At 47.0% G+C, this 26,742-nt stretch overlaps 1 protein-coding gene across 3 annotated transcripts in view; it reads right to left on the bottom strand.

Moving 5' to 3' along the window:
• The window catches only part of Myo16 (myosin XVI), a 479,021-nt gene that overhangs the window by 47,058 nt on the left and 405,221 nt on the right, over window positions 1-26,742 (bottom strand). For all 3 annotated transcript variants that reach the window (XM_021170663.2, XM_029481007.1, XM_029481008.1), the window contains exons 30-32: window positions 25,924-26,152; window positions 23,972-24,240; window positions 15,519-16,796 (exon numbers count right to left, since the gene is read on the bottom strand). In XM_021170663.2, the coding sequence (XP_021026322.1) occupies window positions 15,519-16,796; window positions 23,972-24,240; window positions 25,924-26,152 (1,776 nt within the window). The remainder of the gene's footprint in view (window positions 1-15,518; window positions 16,797-23,971; window positions 24,241-25,923; window positions 26,153-26,742) is intronic.

Genomic DNA, 26,742 nt, shown 5'->3' with positions numbered 1-26,742 from the left:
GCCAAGAGTCTCAGTTCAGTCAAGGATAATGGACACCCGACAGGCAGTGGAGTGTCTCTTTAAGAGAAAAGATTATATATATATATATATATATATATAATCTTATATATCTGCTAGTTACCTTCTTTACCTGAGATAACCTCGGCTCATGTTTTGGAATAACATGAGCTGGGATCAGGGTTTCAGTAACGCTGGAGGGAACCAAACTGGAGCTGTCTACAGGACTTAAGGCTGAGAGTGCTATGTGAGGTAGAAAATCCGTAAGGATGCAGCTCAGACTCATTACTCCCACTGGCTACGACTCCTGGGCGACACAACAGGAAAATCCGTCTTGGGAAGGCCACTAGACCACTGTGGAAAGGCACAGCACTTGCCCTTTGCTGCTTGGCATTAAGGAAAACTGAAAATACAGAGGGAGGGCCTGGCCCCACCTCCATCCTCCCAAGCTCTCGCTTTTAGAACCCAGGAATTACAGCTCAGCCCTGGTAACAAATGCACACAGATGGTATATGCTAAGACCTGGACAGACCTTCTTTGACCTGAAACCGGCAGTGAGTTTATATCAGGCTAAGTTTAGCGAGTGTTGCATGGGGCAGCCTCCCTTTGACTTCTGATATGGCTAATTCTCCCATAGCTCTGCAGAAGACGGTCACTCACAAAATCCAATGGTGCAGCATTTGCATATCAGGAGCGTATACATGTGAGTTTAATTCCCATATAGCAATACACACATGAAGCAAAATCCCAACAAATAAGAGAGGGCCATCGGTGTCAGCTGTGGAGCAGTGGGCATTTATTTTTTTAAGAGGTTGGCCTTTGCTCTTTGTAAAGCCCACTGCAAGCCTAATCCTTCAGAACCCTAGATCTTATTTTTCTTCTTCTCTCTTTTATGACCTCATGGGAACAAGGACTCTTCTAGAATACAGAACTTACTGGGACCCATTGTTCCTGAGCCTACAGACTTCTCCACCTTCAGGTTCCCTAAGGGGGCACACACCTGTGTTTTCTTCAGGCCAGGCTCCCACCAGTCTGCCCTTCCTGTCCCCAGCTGCAGCCTATGGACTGTAGCAAGTTTTCTTTTGGCACAGCCCAAGCATTTGCCTCGTGGTCTTTCAGAAAGACAGAGCTAGTAGAAAGAGTTTCGTAAATACATCAGCTTCCTGGAAGCTCTGACTAGGAGATCTCCCACTTGGAGATACTCAGGAGAGAGGGACAGGGCATCCCTTGAAGGAGAGGAGTGTGTAATGACAAGAAGGCAGCAGGCAGGCCTGGAGTCTGCTCTGTGCAGCATAATTCTAATCCACCACAACATATAGGACCAGGGCAGAAGTGTGTTGAAAGAAGTTTCAGCAATGCTGGTGATGGGGGATCCAGGAACCCAGCATCTGTGTGGCAGCTGGACCAATCAGCACTAGGTGGGCTGTAGGTACCTCTGTGAGAATGTAATTTCAGAAACTCAAAAGCACAACCCTGCAGCCCCTGGGAATTATCAGTATGGACAAAGCTGAATGGTTCTCTATCGTCTCAGCTCTAAGAAGTCTAGGGAGGGTAGCTAGCCAATACAATATGAACTCAATGGTGTTTTATAGTCTTTGTGTGTGTGTGTGTGTGTGTGTGTGGTCTTATGTCTCTTTAGTTTATACATATATATTGGTTTATGTTTTTTGTTTTGTGTGTGTGTGTGTGTGTGATTTTTTTTTTTTAAAGAGTCAGGGCATGGAGTTAGGTGGGTAGGGAGGATCTGGGAGGAGTTGGAGGAAAAATAAGTACTCAAAGTAACACATGTGCTCCCAGTTGGGCTTTGCAGCTCCATTCCCATGATGCCCCTGCTCTCAGGAAGGGGACTCTTCTAGCTTGCTCGCCTCCCCAGCAGCAAGGACAAGGATACCTTCGCAGCGGGTTGGGTTGGGTTGGGTTGGGTTGGGTGGAAGAGGAATGTTTGCTTGTCCCCACTCATAACTCCTGCCACCCACTCTCTGCCAAGCGTGGAGAGATGCATTCCGGGAGGAAACACCAACAGAGGACACAGACTGGTTATCTCCAACAACATATGTGCCCAGCCAGGGAAGAAGGCAGGAATGGCAAAGCTAGGGAGTGACTGTCAGTGTAAACAGGGCTCTCACACCCAGAAAATGCACAGAAAATTAAGTCCTGCCAACTTCCCTTTAAATTTAACTAACTGTATCTCTTTTTTTGGTTCTGTTTATTCAAAGTATGCCACAAAGGATGGAGGGGGGGCTGGAATCCTTGAACCCAGAACCAGCTGTCAGGAGCTATCACTAACTGTGATCTTCTAGGCGGTATGGTCTCTCTGATAGAGCTGCTAGGCTCTCATACCCTCAATAGCAGGTGGACTGCGGATTTAGAAGCCACAAGACGGTGCACAGAGGCAGTATGGCGGCCAACAGCCCTTCAGGCAAACAGTGCTCACTTGAAGGGAAAAGCAAGGGGAAAGGTGAGAGCCCTCAACCTTCTGGTGCAAGGCTGTCACACCTGGTCTAGATGGAAAGCGAGTAATGCAAGTCACCTGGCGGAGCTACCCAGGCCCGGAAGAAGCAGCAACGTGAAAGAAATGAAAGAGAAACAAATGAACTAGAATGGTGGTGTCAAGATCTTCTCAAATACCTTGCTAAGAACTCACTGCTAATGTGCCCACAAAAGTATGACAAAAGGCACCAGCCAGATCCAACAGAACAGGTCTGAAACACTGGGCTCCTGCTGCATGGAACAGAGACCCTAAGCATGGGCTTAGATGTTTGTAAGAAACCGGATTTAGAAAGAAAAAGAAAGCCAGTCTGGCATGGTTACATACCTTTAATCTCAGCACTGGAGGCAGAGGCAAGTAGATCTTTGAGGCTACGCAGTGAGACTATGTAAATAGCAAGAAAAACAATTTGTCTGTTCCATGTAGCCTGATGCTGACTTTGAAAAGCAATATCACAATCGTTATAAATCCTCCCAGTATGAGTCCCTCTCTGGCCTCCAGTTAGAGGGCAGGTATCCTCTCTCCCTGTTATTTTCTCTCTTGTGCCTCTAGGATCTGCTATTCCCACCTGCTGTAACAGTATCGAAAGGACGTAAGGGTGTGTGAATTGGTGAACTAATTCAGTGGGTCTGAATAAGCACTTCAAAAGGAAAGGCGAGAGGACACTCTGAGTGGAAATTTCACTAGTCTGAAGGTCTAGTGACTTCTGTGAAACACATATGCCATCCCCATGCGACATGGGGGGGGGTCTCAGACATCCCTGTTTACAAGGAAAACATACTCTCCTCTTGCACCTGGGCTTGGGGAGGTGAACCGATAGGTAAAGTGTTGCTGTGCAAGCATGAGGATCCAAGTTCAAATCTCCACCACCCATGTAGACAGTGAGATATGGCAGTGTGTACTTGTAACCCCAGTGCTCAGAGACAGAGATGGGAGGGAGGCAGGGACTCACTGGTCCTCCTATCAATGAGGTCCAATGTGAGACTCAAAAGAACTGTGGTGGTGAGCAATTGAGAAATACCTGGTGTTGGTCTCTGGCATACATGAGCACATGCAGTCCCCACACTAGGGTTCAGATGCATGTACCACACGCGCACACACACTCACACACATACACACACTCACACACACAGAGATTGAATCCATGCAACTCAGACAGTGCTTTGAAACCAAAGAGACCCACACATGTTATCTAGAATGAACAAATCAAACTTATCCCTCTTCACGGTTTCTCTAAATCTATGAAACATCTTAAGGCAAACAGCAACACTTTGTACGATAGCTAGTTTAATAACTAGTTTGATTTTTAGTTATTTTTTGCCTGAAGTTAACCTGTGACTTTTTTTTAAGTCCTGGAAGGAGCTACATGTCTTGAGAAAGAATAATTCATGTCAAAGAATAATTTCATTATCTGTTCGATGAAATGTGTTTTCCAAAGTTGTCGCTGAGGGCTCATAAGATGTTTTAGATCACACAGACATGGGAATACACTCTGATTTCCAGTTGGGTCGGATCGGCACGCTTCCTAATGACCACAATTAAGCAGACAGCTTGAAGATCTTCCAACACCATGTATAAGCACAAAACCTCTCCCTCATACCCTCCCTGACCCTGAAATTAGAGTAATGACTTCAACCTGAATGAAGGAACAGCACAGAACCCCCACCTTGATAATGAAATTAATGCTACCAATTGGAGCTTTCTGTTCCGGTGTGACACTTAAGCGACCTGGACAGATCTCTGTTAGTGCTGAGGTCATGTGGTACAGGCAGATGTGGCAGAGAGTCAGGGGGACAGTGTGCTGAGGGCAGAGACTGAGCTGGAGTCTCTGTGGGTCAGTGACTGTGGGTAACATGTTTCTGAGGACTGGGGGGTGATTTATCTATTACGAATCTCAGGGACTCTATTGCTGCATACACATAGAGGTAGCTAAACACTAAAGAAATTCTCAAAAAACATGTGGAAGATGCAATTTTCCCCTATAGCGTCTGCTACTGGGCGTTGGTTACTTCCTCTAGGGACGTGTGGACCGTCAGGAGGATCACAGGGTCACTCTCGGTCAAGTGACTCATGTTTACATCCTATGTCCCCATTACACCTGAGCTTATGCTGCCTGGCAGGAGACGAAGCCTGAAACCTGGAGCTGAGAAAGAGTCATTGAGCCACGCAGATGTGAGTCTACAAGTACACCTGGCTAGAGCACTGGCTTCAGTCTCCACAGGCTCACGTGTTTGAACACCAGCCCTCAGGAGGTGGTGTAGTTAGAGAGGGAGAGATGGAGATGGGACGTTGCTAGATGAAGTGGGATGCCGGGAGTTAGGTTCTGAGGGTTATAGCCAAGCTCCACTTCTGGCCCCAGTCTGTGCTCTTTCAATCCCCGACATGTCACCAGGCAACCTCACACATCTAAGGCACAGCTATGAGCTACTACAACTCTGTTATCCTTTCCACAACAATGGAACCAAGGCAAACCCTTTACCCTTAAGTTGCTTCTTGACACAGGTTTTGTTACATCAGTGAGATCTGTAATTTACATGGTTCCCAGACCAGCCTGCTTGACAGTGACTTCCATCTTCTTTCCACATACAGGGGAAATGGTAAGATCAAACTCCCCACGTACATCCAAGCTGTCCTTGGAAACACTCCCATGTGTGGACACTTCTCTGGATGAGTATGCTTGAACCCAAGCCATGTTTGGAATATGAAAAGATCCTTTTGGTGGGTTGTTTGTTTGTTTATTTGTTTATATGGGACTTTGGGTAAGGCTTAAATTTGCAGATACTGCAGTACAATTTGTGCTATGTTATGTACCAGTGGTCTCTGTGGCCTGGCCCCACTCCCTGGCTGGGTGTAAGCAGTGTGGGGACAAAAGGGAATCCTGTTGTCCTTGGCCTCTTACCATATTCACAAACTAACAGAGTCCAGGGTATAAACAAGAAAACTACAGATCTCAAAAACAAACCAGGTTTTGACAGTTAGGGCCCGAACTAACTGTAAAGTAAAGGAGGCGAATGTGGTTTGCTTCAGGAGTAAGGCCCTGGACAATTCGATATTGGGTGTGGTCAGCTCTGAGACTGTGTGGAATTTTCTAGGCTGCTTGTAGAAATGATTATAGTCAGGCATAGGGAGGTAATTACCTTGGTAAATAATTATGAATCAGTCTGAATTTAGCTTCGGTCCTTATGTAGGTAAAGTGTGGTTTTTTTTTTGGTTCTTTTTTTTCTCTTTGTGTGTGCACATGAGTGTGTGCATGTGTGCATGTGTGTATGCATGTCTGTGTGTGCTGGCATGATGCATGTGTGTGTTGGGGTGTGTGTGTGTGCATTCACGTTTGCATGAATATGATACTGCATTTGGAGGCCCTATGTTGATGCTGGGAATCACCCTTGATCGTTCTTCCACTATGTTCCCTGCCACAGGGTCTCTCAGTCAAGCCCAGAGCTCAGATATTGCTAGGCAGCTTGCTCTATGCAGTGTTCCCCATTCCTACCTTCAGAGCTTCAAGGTTCAGATGTGCCACCATGCCTGTTAGGGATTTATTTGAGTTACTAGGATCCTAACCCCTGTCTTAATTAGGGTTTCTAGTGCTGTCATGAAACACCGCTGCAAGTAGGGGAAGAAAGAATGTATTTGGCTCACACTTCCATAACACTGTTTATCATCAAAGAAAGCCAGGACAGGAACTCAAACAGGGCAGGAGCTGATGCAGAAGCCATGGAGGAGTGATGCTTGCTGGCTTGTTCCTCATGGCTTGCTCAGCCTGCTTTCTTATGGAACCCAGGAACACCAGCCCACGTATGACACTGTAGTGAGCTGTGCCCCACTCCCCCCCCCCCATCAATCACTAAGAAAATTCTCTACAGCCGGATCTTTTTGAAACATTTTCTCAACTGAGATTCCATTCTTTCAGATGACTCTAGCTTGTGTCAAGTTGACACGAGACAGAACACATCCTCACACATTTCCCAGCAAACACTGTAACTGCTCAGCCATCTCCCAGGCTTTATTTATGGTGGCATCCTGTCCTGCACAGCATGTCTGACCATTTCCTCACAGAAGGAATGAAACGCCAGGCAAGCTGCTATGCATCCACAGTGAAGTGCAGATCACTGGACATGGATGTGGGGCAGGGTGGGGTGGTGGTGGTGGCGGCGGCTTTTTTCTCCTGCTTAAAAATTGCTGAGTGGCTTACAGAATGGAGCACCAGACTTCTCCTGTGAGCCTCCAATGGCACTTTAATTTATAGTCCAGAGTAGAGGCACAGCATACACAATAGGTGCTTGCTTTAACAGTTGACAGTATAATTTTTTTTTATTTTTTCTTTATTTTTTTGCTGGTTATGAAAGGCAGCCCCTCTCTGAAGCTACTGTGTTATTTTCAGAGTTTTGGGTACCAGACTGCTGCTGACAATGCATTCCATGCCTAATGGCTTCTTGGATGCATTTGGCTCATCTTAAAAAAAACAAACCAAAAAACCAAAAAAACAATGCCCTACTTATGCCAGGTGCATAGCCCTGGTCTGACTGACACGGTAGCTGCTGTAGGTTTATAGACAAGATGAGAAAGCAGTTTCCCTAGGTAACCAAATCACACTGAACTAAATGCTTAACTGCGTGACCTTCTGCTTATTTTTCCCCCCAAGGTATCACAGAATCATAAAGTAGTAGGATCAACCGGAAGTGACATCATCAGGGATGGGGTGGCTTTAACAGTTTCTCACAAGTGACCCCCATGGGAGCCAAATACAGGTGTGAGGTTAGCTCTTGGTCTAGTCTTGTTTCTCATTTGGCTGACTATCAGCGATAACTCCATCCCAATGTCCACAACATTTAGAAAGGACCAAAGTCCCATCCATCTTTTTCTAGAATGCTTGGTGCTGCAGATGATACGGGGGCAATGGGGCGATCTTTCTCCTGTCCTGATACGGTAGCTGCTGAAGCTCACTGTCCATCCATCTGTATGGTCTTTTGGATCCTTCCCAGCTCACGCTGAGGGCTGACTCATTGCTTGTTTAGTTTCTGGGGGTCCTGATGAGATGTCTGACAACTACGTGTGAGATGGCCTCCGATGCCCTCCGATGACCTGGAGTCAGTTGCCTTTTATGCGAGGTTCTCCGTAGGCCACGATGGGGCTTCAGTGTGCTTTGCTTTTAGTGATGAGAACTCAACCCTGCATTAGCTTTCCTTTCTTTGTGGTGATCAAATACCTGGCAGGAAGCCGCTGAAGGGAGGGTGGAAAGTTTACGTTGACTTCAAGGTTCAGGGGGTACAGTCCGACAGAGCAGAGAAGGCATGGTGGCTGGGCCAGCTCCTGTCTGTCAAGGCAGGGAGATGCTTTCTTACATCTCTGTCAGTCAGGAAGCTGAGAGAGGAGAAGGCTGACTCTCAGGTTCTTTCTCCTTTTACTGAGTCCAGAAACCCAGCCTGAGGGATGGTGCTGTCCACATTCAGGGATGCTTTTCTGCTCAGTCAATCCTCTCTGGAAATGCCCTCACAGGCGCCCCCAGGTGTACGCCTCACTATTGCCCCAGGTGTTCCTTAAACTAGTCAAACAAGCAATCCAAATTACCTACCACAGGTCCTTCCCATGTCAACCTGACATCCAAAACTTCTCTGCCAAGCAATAACAGTCTCCAGTCAGAGTATGGAAGGGACCCCAGGGAAAGGAACACAGGGAATAAGGCTATCTCAGAATATGGTGGGCAGTTCTAGCCTCATCTTCTGTGCAGGGTCCAACTGCAGCATGGTGGACTTTGGGACAGGGCTGTACAGGGAATAGGAACAGCATTCTAGAATGCTCCCAACCATGAGCCTGGTCCCGATGTCTGTCGGGAATGCTGACAATAAGGTATAGGTTTCCTCTGCTGTTTGCCGCATCGGCTCCAGGGTAATGCGCTTGTCTTTAACGTCAGAAGGGAACTACTTTCTCAGGCAGGGTCTTCACATCACTATTTTAGTGTTCATTGTTTTCAGAGACTAAAAATAGCATCATTGGGGTTGGGAGATGTGTTTGACTCCTGACTCTAAGATATTAGATTTCATGACTATAGAGTAAGAGCTCTTAATCCTGAAAGCCTCAGCTTGCTCCTCAGCACCCTGGTCAAGGAGAGAGCTACAGGTAAACTTCAGCAGCTATGCTTAGGGACCAATGCCGTCACAGGGCACACAGTGTGTCTGGGTGCTCCTACTATGTGAGGGTCTGGCCATAGCAGCACAGCAGCCACCACCACATTGGTTCTCCTCTTGTGGAGCTTTGTACTTTGTTGTGGGGGAGATTCTGATGGCCATGCTAACTTCTGAGGGATGGAGGGGAGACAAGAAAGCACCAGGGGCTTACCAGGAAAGTGGAAAGTAGCTTCTAGAGAGAAGCCTGACATCACACTGGGCCTGAGCAGTGAGGGCTGTCTCCCATCCTCCCCCCTTTCTTTCCTTGCATCCAAAGCTATGTTCAGAAAGGATCCTGAGCTTACACCCTGTATTCTCTATGAGGATTCCAGGTAACGCCTCTGCATCAAAATAAATCCAACCACCACCATCCCTTTCTTTCCTTTTTCCTTTCTTCTTGTCAGTCAGGGCTGGCCCAGCACTCCTGAAAGTCACAGGGACAACCCCTGCTCTGCAAGCATCCTGGCTGGAAATGTACTGTGGAGGCACATCTTTGCCTCTCTGTCATCATCTCTCCCAGGTTACTGCTAGTGTGTGACAATCAGATAATGGTTTTTTTTTTTTTTTGAAGTCTCCTCTCCTGTCCCCAAACAAGGTGCATGTGAGGAACTCAAGGGTCTGGGGACACTTTGAGCCCAGCCATGGATCCCCCTCACATTAGAGGTTTATTCCTCTGCTTTTTTCTCTCTGAGGTGGGAATCCCACACAGCCTGGGAGGAGGCAGGCAACGGAAGATTTAGTCATTTATTGTTTTGCATTTCCAGTAGCAAGCCCTGTGCTTACAGTCTGAGTTACTGAGTGACTGTAATGGAATTCACTCTGCAAGTCCACACAAGCCTGGCTGTACAATTTGCTTATATGAATTCTTGGGTATTTGGAGAGAGAAACTATGGTAATTTGTGAGATGAATGTCAAACCACAACCAATGACGAGGCATTGAACAAGTTCTTTCCAAATACTATAGGGGACAAAGAGCTCTGTCCTTTGAATGGGTAAATTTGGCTACTGATCAATTTATAAAACGCCAAAGAACATTTCTTAGTGTAACTGACTAAAGTATGAGGTTTCCAGCCATCGGAGAATTAGAAACACTCAAAGTCGCAGCCACCTTTCCCAAGTACAGATACCTTTGTTTGATGCAGGGAAGTCATGGAGTTAATGAAAGGACTCCTTCTTGTTAGAGACACACTATACCTGTGGGTATGGGGACAGCCACAGGTCTGTTGAGAGAAGAACTGTTGCCCAGTTCCTCTTGGAACTTGGTTGTAAGTGGTGACCAGCTTTCTTTGAGGATACCTATCTCGTCTCTCCAAAAGACTTCCTCATTTGGACACTGAGGAAAATGTAGTGTAAATGCAAGATGGTTCCAGAATGCAAGGGAATGCTTTCTGTGCCTAAGAGGGAAACTTTTGTGTGAGGGGAGGCTGTGGATGGGTGCAGGTCATAGAGAAGATTCATACAGCAGTGAACTGTGTGCTGTCTACAGCCTTAGAAATATTCATGAGCCTTGGAACTACCGTTCACAGGCACCAAGGAGCATGCAGACACCCAAGTACATCACCACAGAGGGCAGCATCTGGGCGGAAGGAAACCAGAGCAGCCATGGACAAGACAGCACAAGATCTATCCATGGGCAAGAGGCCGGGGAGATGCCTCCTATTATTTGAGGTCAAGATTTGCATGAGGCAGACTAATTCCGTGTGGTGCCAATTCATTTGAATGTATCAGGGATTAAACAACAATAACGTTGGAATTTCCGCTTCAAATTTCACACCATCAGTGGAGAGTAGGCACTTGCAGACAGGGAGCATGAGTAAGCAGACACCAGTTCCTGCTAGTCAGCCAGGAAGCGGGCGCCATCTTGCTTCTCATTGCTAAGCAGTGTCTAGGGTACAGCATTGTACCTGTCACGGAAGCATCAAAGCTTCGTAAAATGTTGACTCAAGATACTGCCGCTGCCTTTTTTTTTCCTGTGTAAGACAAGATGGAAGTTCTTTCTGAACTCCAGCCTTTCATATTAGCAATGTTTGGATGTCATGCTTAGAAATACAAGTTTTCCCCTGTGGCAGAAGGGTGGTATATACCACCTGTCTACTCCAGGAAGTGTCACCAAGGGTGAATGGGGAATCTTGTTGGCAGTTTGTTTTTTGTTTTTAGGTTTTTGTTTTTTGTTTGTTTTGGTTTGGTTTTTTGTGGCATGCAAGCTGTGACCACTGCTGTGGTTATACAATGAACAGTGAACCCAGCTTCCAGAATCAGCCTTGAGTGGGCACCCTATGGGCATAGACTGGGTGCACTGACTGTCTGAGGTAAAGACACTTAAGAATATACCTTTCTTGTTGAAGAACATAAGCATGAGGTATTTATAAATAGTAACAAAGGTTGAGCCCCAGCATGCACTTCCAGTTCACCCAGTGATGGGGAGTGGTGTGAGAAAAAAGATAAAGCATCCCAGAGCACAAGGTCCTTACTTGTGTCACCTATTCCCTCCAGGACACTCAAAACCTTCCACAGGCCAACTTTAAAGCCCTTCTAAAACAAACAGTACTCGAAAGTAAAAACATGGTTCTGTAAGATTTGATTTATAAAATACAGACTTCCAAACTCAAAATATCCTTTACCTGAAATGTTTATATAATCGAGTAGAATATCAGAAACGTATGGTAATTTCTACCTGGATTAAGCAAGCCTTAAATGAAAGTGCTACCAGGCTCTGGATCTAGGAAATATCTATATATCTATGCCTCCGTCTACATTTAAGCCTCTATGTGCCTCTTGGCTGCTCTACAGAAGGTAGAGCTTCCATAAAATAGTCAACGCAGCCTCTGTATGGAAGACATGTTGTACAGTCGTCTTCTGCTGTAGTCATTTCCAAGTACTTGTTTACATCTGGTACGCTCTGGATTCATGGGGTCAGGGAATAACGAAATGAGTGTTGTGCTTTTGTTGGGTTTTAAGGGAATAACTTGTGAATCAAACTCATCTTAGCTCTGTCTGGCTCCCTTCTACTTTTCTCCCCAGACTTCTACCACACGCTGTATTCCGTGGACACCCCACCTTCCTGGGATCCTGTTCAGTGACTTTCAGTTAGGAGTCTATAAAGACAAACATGCCAGGCCTGAACTACCACTCAGAGCAATAGCGCCTCCTGGTGTCCTGGCCAAGCCTCCTTCGCCATTTGAATAGGGTCTCACAGTTTCAAAGGAAGCAACTAGAAATAATTAGCGTGGTGATTCTCAGATCATCAGAAGAAAACCGTGTGGCAGTTAGCTGAAACTTTAGCTCTTACAGGGCCAAGGCAGCAAATAACTATCTGGTCATATTTCACCTCAATGGCTTAAATGGTCTAATTCTGTCTCTAGAATTTATAGGACTGTTTACCTGTAACCCGGAAAGTACATATTCAACATTCTTGAGTTCTCTCACCCAAGCTCTGTGACTGTTACTGTCACGTGGAAGAAATAAAATATGTATTTAACCCCTCTACCCCTGATCTTTTCTCAGGCAGCATCAAGGAAAGAATTGTGGAAAGAGCTGTACTGGACAGACCCACTGCTCTGTCAGGCTTTGTAGAGGAACACTAGGCAAACTTATCTTTTCACTGAGCCTCTGTTTCCCCACCTGTCTTATGGGCATATTTGTAGTAGTTAACTCAGAATAGAGTGTGGGAGCAGCAGGCTGTTAAAAATGGTGCCTGAAGCCCCCCACTGCTGTTAGTCCAAAATGGCTAATCTTTTCAGTCAGGTCTATGTGCCTCCCCCGACCCCCAACTCTGTGTTCTGTATTATTAGAATGTCCATGATTATTTAGCTCACAAGAAAAATCTAAAGCCTGTAATGTTGACTTGTGCCTGTTAAATTCCACCACTCTGGAACCTAAGGCAGGAAGATTGCCATAAGTTGGAGGTCAGCTTAGGCTACAAATTGAGACTGTGTCTCAAAGATAAACAGAAAGTGAACTATTTTAGTGAACACTGTTATTCATGAAATCCTACAAGGAGGTCTCCAGAATAGTCCTGGGATAGAATTATATACCAGAGAACTGAACTTACTTCTGTACACAATTTCTCCCTTACTATTGCATAACACATTTGTGTTCAAAATACCTGCAAGGGGAAATTCACTGACAGTTTAGTGCTCTTCGAGTCACCATGCTAAAAAGCAAAAGAAACCCTGTGAGCCCACTCTGCAAAACGTGCGCGCCAATCTCCAAGCTTCACGGCCATCCAGGTATTAATGGGAGCTACCACTGAGGCCTGCCAGAAGGGTGAATTAGCCACACACTAGATGACTTTAGCCATAAAAATGTCTTTCAAAATAAAGATTCAAGAGAAGACGATTGGGAACCTGAGCTGTGATTCACTATGAATAGTAACCCCGGGGATCCTTCAGTAGAAAGTGGATTTACTCGCCTGAGGATGAAACCCTGTAAGCCTTAATAATCATGTAAGCTGCTCCAGCGCACGGCAGGGGCATTAAATCTCTCCCTTCCCTATCTTACCATAACCCTTTCACATTCTCAGAGATCGCCCTGCTCTATCTTACGGGAGCATGTCACACAAGCGTATAAACCCATTTCCCTCACAGGCTAGGGAAAATTCCCTTAAGTGTATGTTGGGAACTCCTGCATCATCTGGGTGGGAACAGCTGAGGCTCACGTCATTAAGATTCCTGATATTACAGAAGTGATCATAAATGGTTCAAAGCAGCTTTTCTTTTCTTCCTTCCTCCCTCCCTTTCTTTCTTTCTTTCTTTCTTTCTTTCTTTCTTTCTTTCTTTCTTTCTTCCTTTCTTCCTTTCTTCCTTTCTTCCTTTCTTCCTTTCTTCCTTNTCCTTTCTTCCTTTCTTCCTTTCTTCCTTTCTTCCTTTCTTCCTTTCTTCCTTTCTTCCTTTCTTCCTTTCTTCCTTTCTTCCTTTCTTCCTTTCTTTCTTTCTTTCTTTCTTTCTTTCTTTCTTTCTTTCTTTCTTTCTTTAGATTAGAATGTATTTTGTGAAAACTCGAAGTGGGGATATAGATATGCTACAACATTTCATTTGCAATGCTGGCTAGTTGATATGACCTGGGGGAGGGGAGCAGGTTTATAGGCCATTCTTGGAGGCCTGCCACACCCCTCATCTGTTTTGCAGCCTTGAGGTTTCCTTTGTTTTGCAGAGATCTCTTTTGCTATTTAGCTTTGTGTCTGTGTGCATCTGTGCTGTAGAGGCTACAGGAGGGCTCTAGATGCCTTGGTGCTGGAGTGACAGACAGTTGGCTGTGAGCTTCCTGATGTGGGTGCTGGAACAGAACCTATATCCCCTGGAAGAGCAACAAGCACCCTTAACTGTTGAGCCATCTCCCCAGGCTAGAAACCTCTCCTTGAGGTTTCTAAGTGATAAGCTCTCCCTAGACTTATATGGACTTCACTACTGTTTGACAGAGAGGAATCTACCCAGTTCTGACCTACAGAAAGGCATATTTGATGGGACTCTCATACACTTTTAGTTCTAGCTTCAAATAATATTTTTGACATTATTTAATGCTTTCTTTTTAGGGTCCATTTTGGTTGTTGGGATAAAACATGACTTGTAGAATTACAACATTTTGTTGTTCCTTACCAGTATACTTTCATTTACTAATAGCCTATAATTAAGGAGAAATTGTTAGTTAAACAATTAGGCGCACTAAGGCACGGCTGGTTATTTATCTCCTTGTCAGAGGTCCTAAGCTTTGGCCTACTTTTTCTCGTATTTCTTTTCATTTTTTTTCTAATTTTATCATGTACAATCCTTCTTGCATTAAACCAGGAGACCTAGAATATTTATGTATTACTCCTCAAAGAATGAGCAAATTGATGAATGCACAAAACACTGTGCTCTGGGTCCCACTTCTATAGTCAGTTCCTGTGATTGCCTCTGAGGAAGATGCCTGCTGTCTACAGAGGCTCGAGCACCAGGTGTCTCTGTCTTCAGTGGGATGTGGGGCTCTAGCTGAAATACTTCTTCTTGGAATAGTGAGATGCCCCATTTCTTCTCCAAAAGATAAGAGTATTGAGAAGATATTTTGCAAAAGAATAATATATATATTCATTCCTCTATGGCTTTTGGATCTGCAAGCACAGCACACTGAGCATGGAGGAATGAAGGAGATGTGGTGGTCTCCGCATCAGAGACTGTCAGAGCATCCTCAGAGACTGGTGCTGCTGGCTGCATTCCTTGTTTGCAGAACACAGGGTGCTTCTTACTGCTGGAAGCCGTCTCTAGCTGCAGCAGCCTAACCCCCAGCTCACCAGAATGGTCAGAGACTGCAGACACTCCCTTCAACTGAGCTGGGACTGAGAAAACAAAAACAGAACTAGCCCTCGCTCTTCCTTGGGTTGCTTGGTGAGAGAAGTAAACAACCATCCAGGGCTACACTCAGGTGAGCGGTATTAGGGACAAAGGAGCAACTGGACCAATGACAATGTCAGATACTATGTGCCAGCATGATACTCACATGGGTCAGAAGGACACTGGGGATGAATGGTGAATAATAGCAAATCAAACACAAATCAGCAACATCAGACCAGCGAAGGCTACCATGTTACACAAATAGCAACATCAGACCAGCGAAGGCTACCATGTTCAAGCTGTCAGGAAGTGTCATAGGAAACAACAGTACCAACAAAACTGAGAAGGTGCTGTTCCAATTTGCCCTGGTTTACATGCTCAGACACTAATTTGTTAAGTCATGTCAATGTGTGGCATTCAGAAGTCACAGAAAGTGTCCCAAGCATATTACTGCTGGTCACCTGAGACCAGGCTTTCGATCAACACTTACTCTGAATGGTCATGCACAGGAGATGTGGCTTATGCTATGCATGTGTACCAGGAATCCACTGGGTTTCTGCTTACCTTCAGCCTCCCTGATCCTTCTTCCCACTGCAGACCTGCGCAGCACACTCCTTCCCGAGTTGAAGAGGCTGGCCAGCTCGTCCAGAGGGCTGGACAGCGGCCTGCTGTTGGGTGGGCTGTAAGGGCTTGGTGGAGAGAAGGTGGATGAGGCCTTCCTGAGGTCTGCTCTGGCTGTCCTTCCCGGTGAATATGGAGCCTTGACAAAGGAGCTGCAGGGACCCAGTATTGGGGCCGAACTGGGCTTTGGCTGTGTTCTGGGCAGGTCAGAGTTAGTCAGTGCTTTAGCTGCAGTGACCAAGACAGAATCTGGTGGGAAGGCGAAGTGGGTGGGTGGCCTGCAGGGTGCAGGGGCCACCCCACAGGGTGCAGAGGCCGCCCCACAGGGTGCAGGAGGTGGTCCACAGGGTGCAGGAGGTGGTCCACAGGGTGCAGGAGGTGGCCCACAGGGTGCAGGAGGTGGCCCTGGGGGTGGCGGCGGTGTGGCAGGTGGTGAGATTCGGCTGGGCCCATTAAACACAGGAAAGCCAGGGGATGCCAGCTGGTCATCATCTCCCTTCTGTGCTTTTGAGTACTGTGGTGACAAGGGACTGGAGCCTTCAGACTGCACCGGGTACTTGAGGTTGGTCTCTAAGACTGGCAGTTTCTTCACCTCCAAGGGTGTCAGTGGAGACTCGTCGGAAGCCGGGGAGCAGGTCACTGGGGTGGGAGGAAAGACTAGGAGTGGTGGCCTGTGGGGAAGCAAATTGGGGAAGGGTGGGGGGATGTCACACGTATCCTTCGAGGGCTGGCAGTTCCCCTCAGCAGCCTCCAAGATGATGGCTTTTCGAGTCTCTAAAAACAGAGGAGGTGAGGCGGGCAGGAAGGTGAGCATCCCGAGGCCACAGCCCTCCCCTGGCAGGATGTACTTCATCTCTTCATACACAGACTCGCCCTGGTCAGGGCTGTCGGTCTCAGATCCACCTGCCCTGGCTGCATTCCCCACCATCTCAATGTACACAGGCTCCGTATCATCGTCATAGTCACCCTGCGGCAATGGCAGGTGCAGAGGCAGCTGTGCTGTGCACTGTGGCACTGAGTCAGGCCTGGCCCACTGCACACTCAGTGTCCCTGGGGCCTGATGCCTGCCCACCTGGCCCATGGTGCCAGAAGGCCGCGGTGGTCCCCAGATCTCCTCATAAGAGCCACTGAGCTTCGTGTGGGGACTTCTCTTTGGCTTCCGAGGGGGAATCTTCTTCATGGTGCTATAATCATCACTGTGGGGTCTGGGCCGTGTCAGAGCTAAGGCAGAAGACAGAGATAGAAGAGTCAGTAGCCAGTGTATCCCAGGGAAGCCAGGCCTATATGGAAATGAGAGGCCCTGCCCTGGATCACTTTGTTTGCCACAGCCAGCCCTTATGTCCTTTGAGCAGGAAAGATCCTGGCTCGTGTTCTTTCTACCTTCTAGGAGTCTGGACGCTTGAGGCCACTAAGGGAAACTGTCTATACGTCTTTGGTGCCCAAGATGCAGTCTATACACAGAGGAAGAAATGGAACTGCAACAGATGCATTAGGATGAGGCTCCCACTCTCCAGGGTGACAGGGCCTGGAGGGCTCGGGATGTTTGCAAACGAGTAGGGGTTTAGACTATAATTGTGCAGGATAACTGGATCATCCTCAGCCTCAATGTGGGCACCCACATAGGTAAGCCACCCCTTCAGAGACTAGTGGGTGGGTTTCTCTGTGCTCCAACCTGTGTTCACACTGTAATAGAAAGGGCTAAAAGTATGATTGGTTCTCTACCTTCACAGCCATCGTTGTATGACGGTATCATACAAGACCCCCCAGAAGCAGACAACTACTAGAAACAGGGCAATGCTAACTTCCCAGTTCCCTAATACATATGCATCACTCCATCTCCCTAGAGGGCTGACCCCTCAGCAGCTCCCGAGCTTTCCCAGATTGCCTAGGAAGGCAGTTGGATCAGCACCACTGCAGAGCTGCTTCACAGACGACACCTGCAGCAGCAGATCTACAGTGGAAGACATTTCTCCAGCTGGCTTCCAAGTGGGAGGGACTCTAGCTGCCTCAGAGAGAGAGATGCTGACAGGGTAGTGTTGAGGACATCCTGCCTTTCTGAGGCTGGGCCCTGGCAGCGTAGCTTCTGCTTGCTTCCTATTGTAGCAGGAGCCGCTCTGAGGGAACCCAAAGTTCACCTGAGCAGTGTGAGCTCCTCACAGCAGACCCTCCACAGGATGTGTGACGAAGCCTCAGGCTGGGAAAGAGATGCCATGCGGAGAAGATGCTTCAAGGGGGGGAGAAGCCTTGTGGAGGTGAAGGACTGAGGTCAGACTATCCAAAGACTTTCCTGTCAAACCCAGAAATGTATGAGCCATGCCTTTAAGGGCCTGAGCTTCAAAGACAGCCATGATCACACTGTACAGAGAACTGCTTAGTATGACTGCTCAGACCCACAAGAGAACACTGCCAGAATCCTTGGATCTAAAGTCACTGCCTTCTGGAAAGTTTGTTATATAATCTCAGATACACAGAATAGATATTGGAACCTGATGGTGACAGTGACCTCACTCTAGAAAGTCAGTGTTGCAGCCTGAGGGCCCCGAGGAAGCCCTGAGAGGAGCCAGGGCAGATATGGGGTAGAAGCTTGAAGAAGCCATACAAAGCTGAGCAGGGCTTGAGGCTGTAGTCAGAGGGCAAGGGGGAAAATAGCTAGCTGGCCCTGCTAAGGATTTGTTATGGCAGGGGGACATAGCTGCTTCTAGAGTCCTTCCAGTGTGACAATGAAGAAATGTGACGAAGAACTTATTACCATAAAGGAGCAGGGCTTTCTTGATCTATGAACCCACCAGTGCTTCTCAGTGTGCTTCGAAGATGACATATTATGCTAACATGGAGAAAGGACCTGGACCTCCATGAAACCTGCTCTGAAGTCGGAGCCCAGCACTTTGCCAACAACACCATCCATTAAAACTGCAGAAAGTGAGGACACATCGAAGAACCCACATGATATGTACTCACTGATAAGTGGATATTAGCCCAGAAACTTAGAATACCCAAGATACAAGATACAATTTGCAAAACACATGAAACTCAAGAAGAATGAAGACCAAAGTATGGACACTTTGCCCCTTCTTAGAATTGGGAATAAAACACTTATGGAAGGAGTTACAGAGACACAGTTTGGAGCTGAGACGAAAGGATGGACCACCTAGAGACTGCCATACCCGGGGATCCATCCCATAATCAGCCTCCAAACGCTGACACCATTGTAAGATTACACCAGCAAGATTTTGCTGAAAAGACCCTGATAAAGCTGTCTCTTGTGAGACTATGCCGGGGCCTGGCAAATACAGAAGTGGATGCTCACAGTCAGCTATTGGATGGAACACAGGGCCTCCAATGGAGGAGGTAGAGAAAGTACCCAAGGAGCTAAAGGGGTCTGCAAAGCCTATAGGTGGAACAACATTATGAACTAAACACTATCCCCGGAGCTTGTGTCTCTAGCTGCATATGTATCCGAAGATGGTCTAGTCGGCCATCATTGGGAAGAGAGGTCCCTTGGTTTTGCAAACTTAATATGCCTCAGTACAGGGGAACGCCAGGGCCAAGAAGTGGGAGTGGGTGGGTAGGGGAGTGGGGGGAGGGCATGGGGGACGTTTGGGATAGCATTGGAAATGTAAATGAAGAAAATACCTAATTACAAAAAACTGCAGAAAGACCTGGGTTGTTCCACGTTGATCTCTCCAAAGGAGCTCCAAAGAACCAAGGCCACCGGGCCTAAGCGTTGGCATGGACAGTGAAGAAAACCCAATGCAGGAGAACTGTGGCTATGGCTGCTGGCTAATGAGATGTGTTAGGAATTGATTCACGAGCAGCTCACACAACTGCTAAAGGCACTTTGTCCATGTGCCCTGAAAAATGGCAGCAGCTGTGCCTGAAGAAGAGACTCTGGCTTCTAGAATTTCATGTGCGGAGAACAGGCTGAGAGAGCAGCAGCCATAAGGCTACATCACTGTCAAGATGAAGAACTGTAATTCAAAGGAAGCACCTAAGACCCTAGGACAGCAACCTCAGAGCCTAGGGAAAGGATGGTCAGGGGCAGGACTCCATTCCCATAGAGATCCTTACAACACTAGCTGACTGTTGTTCTAAATGTCATGCACAGACTGTGAGTGTCACCTCATGTCTCCTCTCAGGCAGGAACATGTCTGCCTAGCAGATGTGGACTATCATTTTATATCACAAGTCTAATGATGAACCTTACCCAAGTGAACACCAGGAGAAAACCTTGGCCTTGAAGGAGTCAGGAACTCTCACTGTTTAGGGAACTTTAGCCCAACCTCAGGCATTGGGGGATACAGAAAGGAGGCTTTGGGAGCCTCGGAAGGTGGCCCCACTGTCACCTAGGTGGCTCTATGAGTAGAGAATGAATGGCTTAGTTCAAAGTGGACTGAAGCCTATTGCATTTTCAAAAAACATTTGCCACAGATTTATTTTTCAGCCCATATCAAGCAAATGAGTGTGCATCTCCTTTTCCAAACCTAGACAGGACGCTGGAACTGTTCTGGTGGACAGGTGAGGCAAAAGCAGTTCTTCATACCTCCTGGAGGTGGTGCATAAAATGGCTCTTAATCCATCTCCCCCGAGCCCCCGCTCCCACGGTGAGTGATTTTACACATTAACCCTGGAAGTCTCCATGCCATCAAAGCAAAAGCAGAGATCAGCTAGAGATACAGAAACCCTTAGATGCTGAGGTGTCACAGGACTAAGGCACCAGACCTGGTGACATGATTCTATATCGTTATAGCCGACTTCATGTGGGACCTTGAGTGCGAACCACCAGACAATCCACATCTCCTGAGACCCAGAGCCGAGAGACAGAGCAACAGCCATCATCTTGTTTAAATCGCTGTTTGGGTGGGTTGCTAAGCAACACTAGAAAAAAATCAACGAAGTAGCTCCCCTCCAGGCTTCCTCCAGAGGTAAAGTCTTTTGTATTCTATGATGCAGAGCCCATTAGATGGAGCAGCCAAGAAACAGGGTTCTGGAGTCTCCCAAAGCTGGGTGTCTGAATGACTAGGGCATGCCTAATCCTGCTCCCTGACTCAGTTTCCCCACCTGCACAGGGCCATGATGATTTGCCACAGGCTGTTGTTAGGATGGGAAATACTGAGAATAAAGCCCCTTTTGTCAGTGAGCACCCCTTCCCTTTTCTTTCAACTACTCAGCAGGCGATTAACCATGGGGAAGAGTTAGACAGTGCTTCTCAGAGTATGACTGGTGCTTCAGCAGGTGCCTTGCCTGGAGTGAGGCAGTGACTCTGCACGGAGCACAGCTTCCTGCTGCACTCTCTCAGTATTAATTTGGAGTCTCTGTGGGCCAGGACTAGGAATCTTTACTCTTCATAAGCTAAAATTAGGGAAGCCACAGTTAGAGTACTGAAGCCTAATTTGGTCTTGTGGCTATTTCAGGGTACGTGCGTGTGATCAGCTTATTTTCAAGGACGGATGTGGGGACAATTAAATTTTACTTATTTCAAGAGTTTTCCTTTTTTTAGCTCCCAAGTTTATGTATAAAGTACTCAACAATGCCAATGAAATGGAGCCCCCAACACAACCCTGGTCACAGGGTGGGACATCGGGGCAAGTTTTGGTGTCTGATAACTCAGAAGAAGGCACACTGCATTTTCAGTCTCAGAGGCTCGGAGGCTTCACTCCCACCAGAGCCATCCTGAAGTCATGGTCAATACGTCCTAAGCTCTGGGAGGACAGACACATCTCCACTCACGAGATATTTCCCTTTGGGGTTCTGTGTTTAGATACATTGGTGGTATCACCATCCATACCAGCACAACCTGGTCCTATCATCCCCCCAGAACAAGACATGGTCCAGGCAAGAATTTAAAGGCAGTAAGAGGAAGACCAGAGACTGTGAGGATAGGTTTTGGACCTCCTGGCTTCTAGTTCTCCCTATGTGGTTCTGCTTGGGCCCAGTGCCTCTTGCGCTATTATTCACATGCGTCTGCCTCCAGCACAGGGCATGGACCCTTTCTGCATTCATGCTCCCTCCCTATTTTCCTTTTCTTCATATCTGTGTGACAGTGTCTTCCTAGTATACTCATGAACTTGGGGACCTTGGATTGGACCCCACAAGAAAGTCTGAGGCCTACGCAGGAAGATGATTGAGCCTGCTCGCTAGTTGTAAAGAGAAATGGGGCCTGACTTCATAGACATTGTGGTGTTCAATCTCAGAGTGCTGTATGTCTGTCTAATTAATTGCCCATGTTGTTTAAGCATCTTCTCTTCTTGTTTGCCTCACTCCTCTGAGATCCCCCCTCCCCCCAGATCTGGAGCCGAGACCCTCCAGCTGTGGCACTGGCAACTCCCTGTGACCCCCCTTCTTCCCCCCATGTCTCAGGGGTTGTGATGACTGGAAGCTGATTCTCACAGGCCCAGAGGAAGAGCAAGCCAGCTTCCTGCCAGGCTTTGTTCTCAGTCACTGTAACTGGGAGGGACATCAACTACAGACCCTCTACGTGGCCCTCTGGCCTCCACTGCTCTCCTTTGTGCAGGCCTCTTGCATCTTGCACCAGACCCTCCATGCTGTGCATGCATGGAGGACACATGAGCTTCGCCCACAACTCCTCGTAAAAGGTTTGGAATTGCAACTGGTGCACCAAAACAGCAGCCTTTACTTTTGAGCCAAAATTTCTGTAAAAACCTTCTTATCTTACTCTTTCTTTTTAAAAAAGATTTATTTATTTTATGTATTTGAGTACACTGCTGCTGTTTTTAGGCACACCATAAGGGGGCATCGGATTCCATTACAGATGGTTGTGAGCCACCATGTGGTTGCTGGGAATTGAACTCAGGACCTCTGGAAGAGCAGTCAGTGCTCTTGACCACTGAGGCATCTCTCCAGCCCCCTTATCTTATTTTTTTATTTACATGCAGGTATGTATGTACACCACATGTGTGTCTAGTGTCCACAGGTCAGAGGATATCAGATCCCCTGGAACTGGATGAAGTTACAGATGATTGTGGGCAACCATGTGCGTTCTGGGAAACAAACTTGGGTCCTTGGGAGAATAGCCAGTGCTCTTAACTGTCAAGACATCTCCCCAGCTCTCTCTTTGTTTCTTTCTTTGTTTCTTTCTTTGTTTCTTTCTTTGTTTCTTTCTTTGTTTCTTTCTCTCAGCTCCATTATATTCTATTTATTATTATTAATTATTATTATTATTATTAATTTAGTTTTTGTATCCAATCTAAGTCTCCCCCTCTTCCTGTCCTCCTAATTGCTTCCCCCTACACACCTCTCCTCTGCCCCTCCCTATCCACATACTCACTCTCTCTTCCAAAACGGGCAGGCCTCCTGTGGATATCAACCAATCATATCAAGTTGCAGTAAGATCCTAAGGAGTGTGACTGACTCTGAGGGAATCTCCGACGCTGCCACTGCTCTAAGTGTCTGTCAGGGGTCAGCATCCTGGATCTTTCTTTAAATCAAGATTGTCATTTTGCCATATTTCTGTTTCATTGAATTCACATAACCACTGAGATCTCTCAGCTCCATATCATACTGTCGGATGCTATGTTCCAGTGTCTACTCGGCCATTTGCCTGAATCTCCTCGCATTTGCACAATGGCACCATCGCCAACTCTACACAGCAATGGTCTGAGGCTCAAATCACCATGGGTTGTCTCTTATTACCTGCCCTCCCCCAGGAGATGGGTCTTTTCATGTCCACGAAGGACACATACACTTAGGTACGTGGTGGTCGCCACACACCTTGTGATCTGTCCATGCATCTTATCTGTAACCTGATACATTTGGAAATGTCCTGTTCGGAAGAACTTGCTTTCTTTTTCGGGTTGTAGCCCGAGCCACCAGGGAGCACTGACAGTGCAGGAGTTTTGAGAGTGGGTGGAGAGTAGCTGCTGTTTCCCCTTTCTGCATAACTGTTTCTTGACCCAGCAGTGCAGAGCCCTTTACTGCCTAGTCTGAAAGTTACACAAGCTGAATTTTGTGGTCATGCCGTTTCACTCACCACATTAAAAAAAAATGGGGGGGGGGCTTAAAATTTAATTACATCATGATCAGGAAAGCCTGGTGAATTTTTTTTAGCTTTATAATTACTTAGTGAATATTTATATGGTATAGCGACCAACTTCTAGAACTGCCTTGGCGTTGAAGCCATTAATTCAACACAGAGGTGGGACCCAGAGTGAAGGAACTGACATGTAAGTAGCTTTCCCCTAAGAGGCTTAAGGATTTGAATATTATTTATATTTAATGATTAAAAAGCTGCTGGCAAGCCAACAATTGGATTTATTTCTATTAAAAAGTGTATCAGGGTCACAGTGGTGCCATGGGCACGCCCAGACCGGAACCCAGCACTCGAGTGAGCCGTGAGAATAGCATTCACTTCCCCCAACCACACCCCCTCCTTGGCTAACCTTCACCGGCTGCATCCTTGGCAGCTGAAAGGCAGGCGCTCACAGCCTCATAGGAGGCACTCAGCCGGGTGTTGGGGTCCCTCTTTGGCTTGGGTGGAGGCTGTTTCCGTGGTGATGGGAGGCCAGTGCTGTCATCCATGCTGAACACAGAGTGCAGTGATGGGGGCCGGGTAGAAGGTCCGGCGAGAGCCTGGGCGAGGTTGTCTACTACCATGGGCACCGGCACGGAGTTGGAGTGGACGTGCCTGCATCCTCCTTGGTCTTCAGCTCTTAAGGGAAAACAAAACACAAACAGCCACAGAGCACAGAGGCCCAGGTGTGTCATTCAGGTGACAGTGATGAGCCCGTTCCCCTGACACAGAGAGAGTTCCTTGGCAAGGACCCTTTCTAGCTGGCCTTGCTGGAAAACCTGCATTCGGTCCTTAGCACCCAGCTCACCCAGAGGTTGCTGCCCAGGCCTGCCTGGCTCTGCTGGAACACTGGGGATGTCTATCATGGTTCCTTTCAGGGCTCCCCCAGCAATGCTCCAGCTGCTTAAAGGGCTTCACGCTTCCCATCAGCCATCCCCTAGAATGGATTTTTCACAGTCTGATTCTTAAGCAAATGAAAAAGGCAGAATTTCAATCTGAATGATAATTTCTGGGAAACCCATCTTAATAGAGAGTTAGTGTTGCAGCCAGTGTGCAGAGCTCATCACCGTTCCATTGTCAGGTAGACGGGCACACTTCACACCAAACAAGGTAAATCCAGTTTGGCATTCTCTCTCTCTCTCTCTCTCTCTCTCTCTCTCTCTCTCTCTCCATCTAATCTCACCAGCAATTACTAATTATGTATGGAATTATGATTCTTCCTGTGACTCTGCACAGTTGCCTGGTGCTGAGAGAACTGGTATCAACAAATAGCAGGCACACATTTTTTCACTTAATTTTATATCGGGCAAATAAAACACATAATCAAATGGTGGAATTGGAATGGCTGTTTAGTTCCAGTAGGGAAAATGATAAATGTGCTGTGGGAAGCCACTGAGAATGAGTAGTTAGTCAGCTTGCTTTCATGCTTTTCTTTCTGCCTTCATGGGCGGGGGGAATCGTGTGAGACGCTGGTGGGTTCCCTTCACCAGGGGTTTCTTCTCATCTGCTTCATAATTATATCTGTAAGTGTCAGAGCATCCACAGGGCTGGAAACCAGCAGCATGCGAGCTGGCTGCCCATGTAGAAAATGAAGTCACCAAGGATGAAGCAGGGCCGCCTGGTGAATGACTTGTTTCCTCTGTAATGTTTAATTACCGCTTTCTGTACAAAAGAATATTTTTCCAGTATTTAATCACTAAGATATTGGAGGCTAATTAGCAAAGACACCTAGCCATTTCCACTTTAACAACAGCAACAAAATCATTCTACACAGGCAGTGATGGCAGGAGAGAGTCATTTTCAGAGAAACGGGAGGTTCCCCAGGTCTTTAGCAAAAACTGACAGCTACCTAGTCATGAAGGCCTGTGCAAGGAGCCTGGTTCTGCCCTCCCCAGGCTTGAGCCTCATACATAGGGGTTTATTCAGCACTTTTACGTTTTCAAAGAGGTGTCTGAATTCTTCAGACAGGTTTCCAGAAATTTCTATTAGCCAGCCTTATATACCTTGTGCCTCACAAGAATGTTACAGTCTCGTTAGCTATTTTGCTAGCTCCGAGCTTTGTGTAATGCTTAAGTAACATCAACAAGGCTAATGAAACAATGTTACTTTTATATGACTAAACTTCCACGTGGAGATTGTGTTCCACGAGGGGATCACCCAGGAAAGCAACCCTGAGATTGCTGGAGTGTCTGGGCTGACACAGCATGCCGGCCTGTTCCCCAGCCATTCTCTCTCCAGTTGTGATTTGTGTTAAAGGCTATCAGAAGCTCCTGACTCCCAGGACCCATCTTGTAGGTCAGTAAGGTTACAGATGGACCTTACCTCTTGGTTCCTTCCTCTTGTCTGTTCCTGTGGTAGGCAGTGTGGACCTCCTTCCGGAGCCTATCGTGTTCCCGGGCGATATCGGAAGCATTCTGAATGACCAGGGCATCATAGGTTTTCAGTGCCATGTCCTCTGTGCTCTGTAGGAAGCTCTTGATGGATGTAACCTCTTGTTGCTTGATGTTCATTCTCTGAAGTAAGTGCTGGCGTGCCAGAAATCCTCTTATAACTTCATAAAAGAGCACAACCCTAGGTCAGTGGGCAGATCTAAAGGAATAAACCCAGACATACACAGACACACAGACACAGACATATAGACACACAGACACACAGAAACACACACACACACACACAAATATAGACACAGGAATACACACAAACACACACAGACATAGACACAGACCTACAGACACAGACACACACATACAAATATAAACACAGACAGACAGACAGACACACACACACACACACACACACGAATACACAAGCACTACAACCAAGAATTAACACATTCAACCCAGAATAAGAATTTGCTAGCACATCCTAATTTCTCTTCCAATGTGAAGTGTCCCACACTGTCTCAGATGCTTGGATACTCTCCAGCTGGTGGTGCCATTTGAAAGAGTGAGGAACCCTCAAGAGGCAGATCATGGCTGGAGGAAGTGAACCATTGTGGTTGTGCATTGAGACTTCATAGGCCACCTCCACTTCCTGTTCACTCTCTGCCTCATGTTCCTCACCAAGACAGATTAGATCCCCGAGGAGCCGTGAGCCCCAACAAACCCTTAAGTTCTTCTGGGTAGGGGAATTTTAACCACA

This window comes from Mus caroli, chromosome 8 (genome assembly GCF_900094665.2).
Source record: "Mus caroli chromosome 8, CAROLI_EIJ_v1.1, whole genome shotgun sequence".
Lineage (NCBI taxonomy): Eukaryota > Metazoa > Chordata > Mammalia > Rodentia > Muridae > Mus > Mus caroli.
The sequence above is the reverse complement of the archived record's forward strand: the minus strand, read 5'-3'. Positions and strand labels throughout refer to the sequence as shown.